The sequence below is a fragment of the Neovison vison genome, chromosome 8, assembly GCF_020171115.1.
Source record: "Neovison vison isolate M4711 chromosome 8, ASM_NN_V1, whole genome shotgun sequence".
Lineage (NCBI taxonomy): Eukaryota > Metazoa > Chordata > Mammalia > Carnivora > Mustelidae > Neogale > Neogale vison.
This window is the reverse complement of record NC_058098.1, coordinates 17,580,877-17,591,267: the sequence shown is the minus strand read 5'-3', so window position 1 is coordinate 17,591,267 and position 10,391 is coordinate 17,580,877. Positions and strand designations below refer to the sequence as shown.

The 10,391-nt window shown below is 51.0% G+C and overlaps 1 protein-coding gene across 4 annotated transcripts in view; it reads right to left on the bottom strand.

Moving 5' to 3' along the window:
* Positions 1-241: 241 nt before the first annotated feature.
* Positions 242-10,391, bottom strand: part of PTPRT (protein tyrosine phosphatase receptor type T) — an 804,817-nt gene continuing 794,667 nt past the window's right edge. For all 4 annotated transcript variants that reach the window (XM_044263018.1, XM_044263019.1, XM_044263017.1 and 1 more), the window contains 2 exons: positions 9,153-9,288; positions 242-8,334 (listed from right to left, as the gene is read on the bottom strand). In XM_044263018.1, the coding sequence (XP_044118953.1) occupies positions 8,281-8,334; positions 9,153-9,288 (190 nt within the window). In that variant the 3' untranslated portion in view covers positions 242-8,280. The remainder of the gene's footprint in view (positions 8,335-9,152; positions 9,289-10,391) is intronic.

Sequence of the window (10,391 nt, the reverse complement as noted above, 5' to 3'; positions counted from 1 at the left end):
TCAACCCTTTTACTAGCTCCATATATAATCATGAAAAATCCCTTAACATTTATGAACCTCCAGCTTTCTCACCTGCAAAAAAAAGGGGCTAATCCACAATTCCTGCATTGTAGACTTGAGGATTAAATGAACACGAAGAAACCCTACATTTTTCTCCTCCTCCTCTTTCTACTTCTCTTCCCCACATCCCCATCCAACCCCAGGAAGACACCAGGGCGAGTATCTTAGGAAAACATGAATCTCAGGGTCACAGGTTTATTGTATAGATTTTCAACACAGCCATATTACAAACATTGTCAGGGAACATTTACAAGAATAAATAAGATGGACTTGCCGGTGTAAAAAGATTACACGTCACTGTAATGTACAGTCAAAAAATATATCTGATATTCATTGACCTGACATTATTTACCTTCTGCTTTTTTAAGCTAGAACTGGAAAGGAAAAAGAAAACAAAACAAAACAAAACAAGAACATAGACAGCACAGTGCTGGCTTTTTTTTTTTTAAAGTTGATTTATTGTGTTTTCTCTTCTCATACGTGCTTTATCTATCAAACACCCAAACTGTACAAGCGCAGGCCATTGGGATTCACGGAGAAGGCTGCAAACAGTGTGGAGACTTTGGTCTCATGCAGTATCATATGCCCAGTGGATGTGACGATGTCAGTCTCCCTAGAGTCGAGTGGGAACCCCATGAGGGCCCTTAGAGGGCGATGATGGTGTCCAGTAGCCAAGGCGATGTTAGAAGCCCTGACTCTTTGCCTTTTGTTGGCTAGTTTGATGTCGGGTGAAAACAGAGGGTAGAAAAGTGCTTTTGAGTCTGACTGCCAACATGGGGTAGCCTGGATTCACCTGGCCTAGCCCAGGATCCCCCTGGCAAGGAAACAGATGCCCTGGGGATGAGTATAATTACATGCCAATAGAGTCCCTGTGCTTTTTGCCTTTGCAGTCTGCTCCAAGAGGCCTCGACTGGGGAATGGGGAGAAGTGACCTCTGCAGATACTGTGTGTGGTAAGCAAAGCTCTGCTGTGGGTCCTGCTTGAACCTTTACTAGTTCTGGCTGTCCCTGATGGCCAGTGGGCCTGACCGGGGGTTGGTCTCATCCCAGATCTCGGTGGGCATTTAGTCTATGGCAAAGTAGCTGGTCTTTCTGGAGTTCTTGGTGATAACTAGCCTGGATGAAGGCTGGATAGGGGGCCAGAGCAGTGTCTTGGCTTGCATGGTCGGAAGACTTGGTTGGGCAGGAGAGTAGGGGATTTCAACCCACACAGACCAAGCACAACCTTGGCTTTGTGCTCTATAGGAATGACGCAGTTCAAATACAGTCCCATCTCCAAAACAAATCACTCATCTAGGGTGGAGGAGAGTTCAAGGTCATCTTAGCAATATTCTTTCTTCCCTTTAAAGTCTGGCCTCTGCTGGACCACTGCTGAGATGGGCAGCTCATCCTCTCTGGCACACAGCAAGTTCTTCCTTACAATCATCAAACTTTATGCATTGATCCTAGTTCCACTCAAAAGAGTGACCAGGGACAAGCAAACCATGCTTGAATTTGTCCAATGACCTCTAGGCATATGGGCACTAGCATTCTGCCTGACCCTTTGGAAGTCTATTTTGACCTGGGATGACACTGCTTGGCACCTCTGAGCCTCCAGACTGCCCTGGGGCTTTGACCCAAGGAATACCTTCCATTACTGATCTTCTGTGGGAGGGGCAGGGGCACCGTGAGCACTGAGAGCTTGTCAGATCATCCCACAGGACGTCTATGCATTTGTATCCAGAAGCCCAACCTACTGAAGTACGCTTTCAGGGATGCGGTTGTGCACTATTGGCAGGTTATTTCACATTCCCCTTCCTCCCCCAAATCTGAGCTCCACTCACGAAGGAACCATGAATTATATGAATTACCCTGAACTCCAGGCTTGCACACCAATACCCTCCTGTCCAGTGCTCTACCGCCTGCAGACTCTCATTCTCTGAACATCCCAGCCAAGGATCAGGGTCCAAATCCCATCCCCCAGAGCAGCACCGAGTTCCCTGTTGTCCAGCCCCAAAAGGTCTTCCCTACAGACTCATCCTGAGCTCTCTCACATTCCTTATATCAGCCTCAGTGCTCTTAGATAGCCAGGACGCCAGGCAGGCTGTCTACCACTGTGGATGCTGACTCCACCTCTTGGGGACCTAAAATTTATGAGTGGATTTCATGGGGGTGAATGTGGCCCTTTTGATGACCTAGTCCCATCTTTTCTGAAGGCAGGAGGGATGCAAGAGTTGGACTTGGTCTCTACAGGATAGCTTCACAGCCAGTGGTATGCAAAAGTCTATCTCTGGTTACCAGCAAACCAGATGAAAGTCTTCTTGTGTGCATTAATATGGCTTAGACATCTCTGCTGTGCTTCTGCTGGTCATATCCTGAAATATGCATCAGAGGAAATGAGTACAATGGCCCCCTCCACTCTTTGCCATGGACGTTCTCCCTGCTGCTCAGATTGTATATGCCCTCAAAGGCAGATCCCTGCTAGGTGACACCAGTGCCACAAATTTTATCACAAATTTATGTAGACGTGGAAAACCTCCAAGTTTGAACCCTTGCATGGGAATATAGGAACAAGGATGAGTCTCCTCTCATCTCTAGTTGGAGTCCCTTTGTCTTTTTCCCATTTTATTGGGCTATGATTTGGTGCTGGCATTAGCTGAGAAGGAACTCAGACTAGTTGGATGATGGGGAAGGCAGGTCAGGGCTTGGAGATGAAATGGCCATCCATGGGACTCATGGCTCGTCTTCTGGTGTGCCCTGCAGCTGGGGTTGACTGCTGGTCCCCACAGCTCTGGCCCAGAACAATCTGTTAGCATCCTGCTCCTCCTACTCTTGGACTGGTTTGTGTCTCCCATGGCATTCCTGTTGACTTAGCTGGGTGCTGATGGCCTGTCTGTCTAGCCCAGGGGTGGCCAGGTACAGACTCAAGGAGGGTGGCTTTCTTCACTCTGTTCTATGGCAGTGAGGTGTAGGAGAATTAGCATTTCCTTCGATGTCTCTGTGTCTGGGTAGGGCAGTTACTCCTGCTGAGATGACATGGTGAGCACCTGGCTATGCCCCTCGGGGCCTCACTTCTGCCTGCAGCAGCCTGACTAGACTGATACCTACCTGCACACAATGGGGATTTTTACCAGAGTGGAGGGAAGTGGATCCTCACGAGAACATACGACAAGAGCTAGCTTAGCAATGGTGAAGAGATGATGATTAGATATGATTTGATTGGTCAGAGGGAAAATTATCATCTTTTCTCCAGTATACCGAGACTTGTTCTAAAGCAACATCCTTGCTTCCAGTGGTCCTGGCCAGCCTTCCCCATCCCCATCCTGCTGAGCCACAGAAGTGACCACTTTGCCTTGTAGTCTGTGTGCATTCTTGAACATTTCTGTTGGGTCCCAACTTCTTGGCCTTGCCTTCCTGTTTTCTTGCCCAAAGCTCTCCAAATCGATGCCTTCTACCTGGCCAAAGCTGCTTTTTTCACATCTTTTTCCATTAATTGGTTGGCCCAACCTTGTATAACTAAGAAATGGCCAAGCTGACATGTGAACTTAAGATTGCCTCGCCAAGGGATGAACTGGGCCATGATAACCTGTGCTTCCTGGAAGTACCCCTTCCGGGGCCCTGGCCTGTTGCAGGAACCCAGTAGGTACATGTAATTGAAGTAAAGTGAGGAGCCTTATGGACCCCAGCCCTCACGTGAAGCATGTCCTGAGATTTGCCCCTATTAGCAACCATGCGACTCCTCCTAGACAAAGGGCATCAGCTTCTAGAAGCCCCAGCATTCAGAAATCTGCTCAGAAAGGCTGTGTACATCTTCTCCTTTTCCTTTAGGGTATTATAGGCTCAGCCTTCACCATGCCAGATGGGCACATCGTCAACATTCCAGGCTACGCCAGTGGGTTCCTTCCAGCATCAAACTGGAAGAAGCTGGAGTCGAGATCGACCCATGAACAGTGAGGTCATGGTACTCCCACACCAAAGCATCTTTCTAAGGAAAGCTGAGCTGGTCTTGAGCCTGAGTTTGGAACTGGTCTCAGGAGGAAGCAGTATGGCCAGACACCATGTCTCTCTGACTGGGATATGATTCCCTAGGGTCTGTCACAGGGAGTTGAGGGGACCAGAATCACTGGAAGGACCAGGGCACATCATTTAAAAAATAGTTCTATTAAAACAAATCAGGTAAATTAGAGTGGCATGCAAGTCTTGCATGAGTTGTCAAAGTAGAACAAGAAACTGTGAAGGAATTTTAAGCTTGTCTGCTTTGGGCTTTATGAGACCCACTGGGTTTCTGTTCCACTCTACCCTTTGCCATTACAGGTAGACCTGTGGGAAAATCTGAGACAAAAATCTGGTTTTTGAAGTCAGAAGGAATTGAATTCCTGGCTCCCCTGGTCACTTAACTGGGGAGCTGTGGGCAATGGATTTCTCCTCTCTGAGCCTCCGTTTCCTCATCTGTAAAATGGTGACAATCACAAACACTTCATAGGGATGCAGGAAGAATTGGGTGAGCTCACTGGTTAGTGTCCTCAACACACTCAACTCCCCTGGTTCTGTGGGAAGGCTGCCATTTGGGAGGCTGTTGCTCAGGCCACATGCAAAGGGAGGGCCGGTGGGAAAAGTCACTGGATCCTTCTGTCCCCATGAAGGGGGGTGTGCTGTGGTCATCCAGAGGCCCGGGCGGTTGTGAAAGGGCACACATGGAGGCACAGCCAAGATTCTTCCTGAAGACTTCTAGGGCACAAACACATGCAGACTGGCAAGGATCCCTCACATCTCTGAACAGGGTCCATAACTAGGTGACCAGGAGGCTCTGTCCTAAGTGGGGATGCTCTCTTGGGCACCCTGGAGAAGAGAGGCTGGCTCCTGTTCTAGAAGCTCAGAGAGCACAGATACGATTTTCCTCGGCCTTCTGGAAGACAGCCTACTAAGTGGACTGGGGTGGGAAGACAGCTTGGGGGAGGTGGTGTTTGTTCTTATTTCCTAAGGACTGGATCAAGCCCAAATTCCAGGGCACCATTACCCCATCTCATCCAGGCCCTGCCACATGCGTGCCATGTGGAATCTTTGGGACGATATCCCCGGCATGAGCCTTAGTTTCATCCCTTATAAAGTGGCCCAAGACCCGTTTGCCACCCTGCCTGCTTTGGAGAGTGGCTGGGTGTTGAGGAAATGGGGGGCTTCGCTGGGGGATCCATCGCCGGCCCTGGTTGGGTCATGTATCCCACCATGGCCTGAGTTTTTATGATTTCCCTTCTCCCTGAAGTCCCATTTTGGATTCTCACCATTTGAAATGATAGAAGCTAGTGTCATTCCCATGTGCTAGCTCTGTCACCCCTTTTGGAGCAGAATCAATCTGAGGCTTTGTGTTGGCTAGCTCCCCTCCCCCATTCTGCATGGATGAGCCAGGATCTGAGAAAAGAGCAGATGACAGGCTGATTTGCTCTGCTACCGGTTCCTTGCAGGCAGCACGACGGGTGGCTGGAGCTGTGGACTGGAGCCGGGGGACCTGCTCAAGCCCACCAGGGAAGGGACCTAGCAAGGGAGAAGAGTGAGTTCCTGGCCGGGGGTGGGGATGTGGGCTCCTTTGCCTTCCTTCCCTTTGAGATGCTTCCTTTGGAACTTCCAAAGTGACAGCCCTTCCGTGATCAAGTCTGGTGTCCCTGGACTTCCAGACAGCTCCAGAACCCAGGCCAAAGGCAACAGCTTCTGCGGGCTCCTTTCATGTCCCAGCCTCACGGGTCTGGAGGCCCAGGCCAGCCACCCTGCTCCACGGTAGAGCAGAGATCCTGAGTGTCTCACAGAAGCCGGGTCTCATGACCCATTGCGTATTTTGTTCCAGCAACAAAACAATGAGCAGACAGACACATAGATGTGATATTAAAAAGCACGCACTTCAGGGAATGTCTTCACAGTGTCTGATGAAAGAGGAGAGGCAGCCCCACTGGGCCCCAAGAGCGTCTCTCTAACACGGAGTCGAGCCCATCACTCGGGAGCTTGGCTCGCCCCCTGTGGCCCACACGGGTGGTCTGTACTCCAGGTAGGCTCTCTTCTCCCAGACCCTACTCATCTGCCACCCCTCCTGCGGTGCTGTGCTCGGGCTGGGCCTCACGGCTCATGCTACTGCCTGTCCCCTGCCCCCAGCCTAAGGACTTGTCACACCTCTGTGCCACTGTACATCCTGATCCCTTGGACTGATTTCCTTTCTTTCCTTCTCTTACCTGTTGAGACCCTGCTGGGCTGGATGCCATCTCCCCTAGGAAGCCCAGGCAGGCAGAGTCTTGCTCCCAGCTTCCTTTAATACTCGTGTGCTCTACCACCTTGGCACTGGGCGACAATCTCCCCAGTATGGTAAGTTCTTCCGTGCAAATACTGTGCCTTCTTGAATTCTGTGCTCCTCATCCCCTGTCTGGGGCTAGACCAGCTTCCAAGTGGAGCTTCCTGGACCCCAGACCACCCTGAGGCAGTCAGATACTGTGCTTGAGCCCCTAGTAGAGACCAAGGTAGGGAGCGTGACCCTGGCCAGCAGACCTCACAGCCAGAGGGAACAGGCAGCTGTTTTTACTGGCAGAGAAATGAGAAGGGACTAGCTTTCCTGGGGAGCCGGGAAGGAGTTATTGAAATACATCTGAAATTCTGGGCTTCCCAGAAGAACTCACATCAGAAAGAAAGAATTCAATTTCCACTGTGGAGTTCTCTGCTTGGAAGTTTCTAGCCTTATTTTACCCTCTGTAAAATAACTGCTTTGCTGAGAAAGATGAAGACAACGGTATGAAGAGGTCTTATCACCAATGTCTGCCTTTTCGGAACCCAGAATTTCATCATGGAGGGAGATGTCTCAGTTTCCCCCATTGTGAAGTGGAGATGATGACAGGTTGGTAGTCCTCTCAAGGGGGTCTAGACCACGTGAAATGTCATATGGAATGTGCCAAGCCTACAGTAGGTGCTTAGCAGATGCTGGTTCCCTGTCACTGACTCACCCATACTTTGGATAAGGTCCTAGATCTGTGGTGTGATCTCCTTGGCCTGTTTTAAACCAAAGGACACCTGGGTCCACTGTGGCCTTTCTCACGATGGCAGCTAGGGAGTTCTTTAGGAGGGAGCTCAAATTTGGAGATTCAAAATGATGCACAAAGCTGGTATTCTATCTGTCCCCGAAACTGATGGGACTGTCCTCAGATTAGCCTGTTTCCCTTGCTCAATGGCAGTGCTGTTCTGGGCTAGGAGTGGAGGGAGAGGGAATCTTTTAAGGACATTGCCAGGAAAGATGACAGGTCTGAGAGATTTGTCTTAGAGTGACACATCTGAACTTCCCTCCCCCTTTTATTTTGACATAACAGACTAAGATTTTATACCCTCAAAGAAAGTTTCTTTTCATACACGCTTTGGAAAATAATCAAATCACCCACCATCCAAAACACACAAGGTCAGCCAGAGCCCTGCCCCAGAGAGATGGTTCCTTTTCACGATGAGGACACAGAAGAATAGCAAAATCCCACGCTCCCCCTTCCCACTGATTACAAAAAAGCAAAAAGAACCTTTACCAAAGGCTGTAGACACAGTGGGCTGGCCAGTGAATGACAGGTCAAGGCCTGGGCTAGCCGTGGGATACAGAACAGTATTGGGCCAAGCCCCATGCAGGTTAGGTGTGAAAATGGGGGCCTCCACTGTGGTCTCGGGAGCATCCCAAGTTTCACACTGATCCAGACTGGCAGGTGTCCAGTTCCCGAGATCCCTGAAGGACACTACAAGGGGCAGCAGAGCAGGGACCCCCACCCCCCACCCCAAGAGCCCAGTCATTTCTGCGACAGCATGGAGGAGTAGAACACACAGCCCCTCTACCCCCAAAGACAAGATGCGCAGGGAGGTGCTGCTGAGGCTCTCACTCCCCAACACTCACATAGTCGGCTGACCAGGAGATTCACAAACTTGAAAAGAGCAAAAGCAGGAGGTCTGGGAACGGGAAAATCCGGGGCCTTGCCATGGGCGCACTTCTGCATGGGCTGGTGGCCTCAGCTGGTTGAGTGTGGAAGGGGAGCCTGGGCCTTTCAGAGCAGTACCTCCCACAGCTACAGGAGACCCCTCGGAAGGTGCAGAGCCCACCACGGGGCATGGGACAACCAGCATTCTCCTTGGAGTTGGGCAGGGTGCCGCGTCTTAGGCCCTGAGCCCAGTCACTGCCATTCACAGAAAAGGGGGGGTGGCTGCTGCAGCCTCCGGGCTCCGGCAGGCTCCCCATCCCATCAGGCTAAAAGGAGCTTAAATATTCCAGTGCTGCTTCGTATACAAATTTATACTGTTCCTGAGAGGAGGAGAGGCAGAGGGAGCAAAGGAGGCAAGAGAGAGAGAGATGAAAAGGAAAGGCATTTAGGTTAGAGACACAGATTTTGGAGGAAACTTCAGCTACAGCCCTATTAACAGTCATCGCAAAATTGTCCACATAATTATCCCTATCTGAACCTCCCCCAAGTTCTGCCTGGTGCCTTACACCCACGTCTTCCCAGATGCCCAGTGGGTCATTCCCTTCCTTGTCACCATTCTGGACTCAGGCGCCTCTCAGACTGTAAGGTGCCTATGAAGCACCCAGGAGTCTTTCTAAAATGCAGACTCTGACTGAGTAAATCTGGACTGGGTTGGGATCCTGCATTTCTAACAAGAGCCTAGGTGATGCTGACGCTGCCGGTCTACGGACCCGAGTTTGGGTAGGACCATACTTCGAGTAGGTTAAGACTCTTAGGGCAAAGCTCCTTGTGTATGGTCTGTGCAGCGGGCCTGAGGATCTGGGCTCCGCTGGCCCACACGCTCTCCATCCCTTCCTGCACAGCGTTCGAGCCCCGTGCTTACGCCGCGGTACAGGTCACATACGCTAATTAGAACAGGATTGGACCGACTTGAAAATAGAATTCACACTCTCCTAAGCCAGAATCCCTAATCCCCAGCATTAGTGTATCAGGATGCATACTTGGGCTGCCCGGCCCGGCAGGTAGTAATAGTTTGCAGAGGCTGTGGCCCGTTGGACCCAGTAAGCAGCCAGCTGCTGGTCGTTTGTATTATCTGAGGCTCTCAGAGAGCCCCCCCTCACCCCGCCCTGCTGGGGGACAAGCCTCCTGGGACACTCACCAGGGTCTCCACCATGTTGGATTTGTTGTTCCGCAGTGTTTTCACGATGTGGAACACGTCGATGATGTTTTGCTGCTGGATCATCTCACACACGCTGCAGATGGCACAGAAGGTTCCACTGCGGCCACCCCCATTTCTAGACACAGAGGGAAGAGGTAAGCAATGTAGCCCCCAAGCACCTCCTGATCCTGAAACCACATCAGGAGTAGTGGGCAGTGGCTGGCTGGGTACGTGCAAAGTCAGGCTAGGGCAGAGAAGCCTTTGTGGTTGGAGTCCTGTCGGTGCCATGAACCTGCTTTGACTTTGGGCAAGTCTTTTCCTATTCCTATAATGGAGGGTTGGACTAGATGCTCTTTGAGAACTGGATTAGCCAGATCCTTGTCCAAAAGGAGGTTCTGGGTCTACCTACACATCTAGTGATGAACGTGGAAGGTTCCAGGTGGTTTTCATCCTAGTTCTTTCCATCGGCTAAGGACAAAAACAGCCTCGGGTCAGCCAGCCTAGGTTTGGAGGTGGGGCTGGGTGTGTCTGAGATGGTCTATCCTGAAATGATAGGTCTCTGGGCAAGACACTGCCGAACGGGAGAGCAGAGCTGGAGGGTTCCTGGCAGGTCATCGCTCTGTGTCTCCTTTCCCGTGCTCCGTAATTCATGTGCATGGAAACGCCCCTCCAACTATTTACAGAAAGTCCCATAGGGAATCTGCCCGATTCGGAACTCCTGGGCGTGTTGCCAACAGCAACTAATGATTTCATGTAATCGCCTGTGTCTAAAGAACATCTGGATGGAAACCAAGGCTCTCGGTTTCCCAGATGTTTTATCTACGGGACACCCAACAAGCAGCTGTTTCAGGTACAGACAGCTGCCCCCTGTTCGCTGGCCAGCGCCCGCATTTTGGTGTCTGTTGTGTCTCTGGCCTCCAAGGACACTGCCGTCCCCGTTGATAGGAGGACATGCCTGTGCTTTCCTTTGGTTCAAACTGTGGGTCCCCTTGGCGAGGGGGACCTGGATAAAAAGGTACTCCTTCCTAAAAGCAGGCTAAAAATCACCTGTGGGAGGAGGAGGGAACCCCCCCACACACACACAGAAGGAGGGTTTAGTACTTTTTTGAAGCAAGAATGGCAGAGTCCAAGAGGAAAAGGTGAGTGGGCACAGGTGTCCCGGGGCCTGGTAGAGTGATACCTTGGATGGGTGTGCCTGTGTGCCAAAGGGGAGGCCCCCTGAGTGTGCGGAAGCGACCT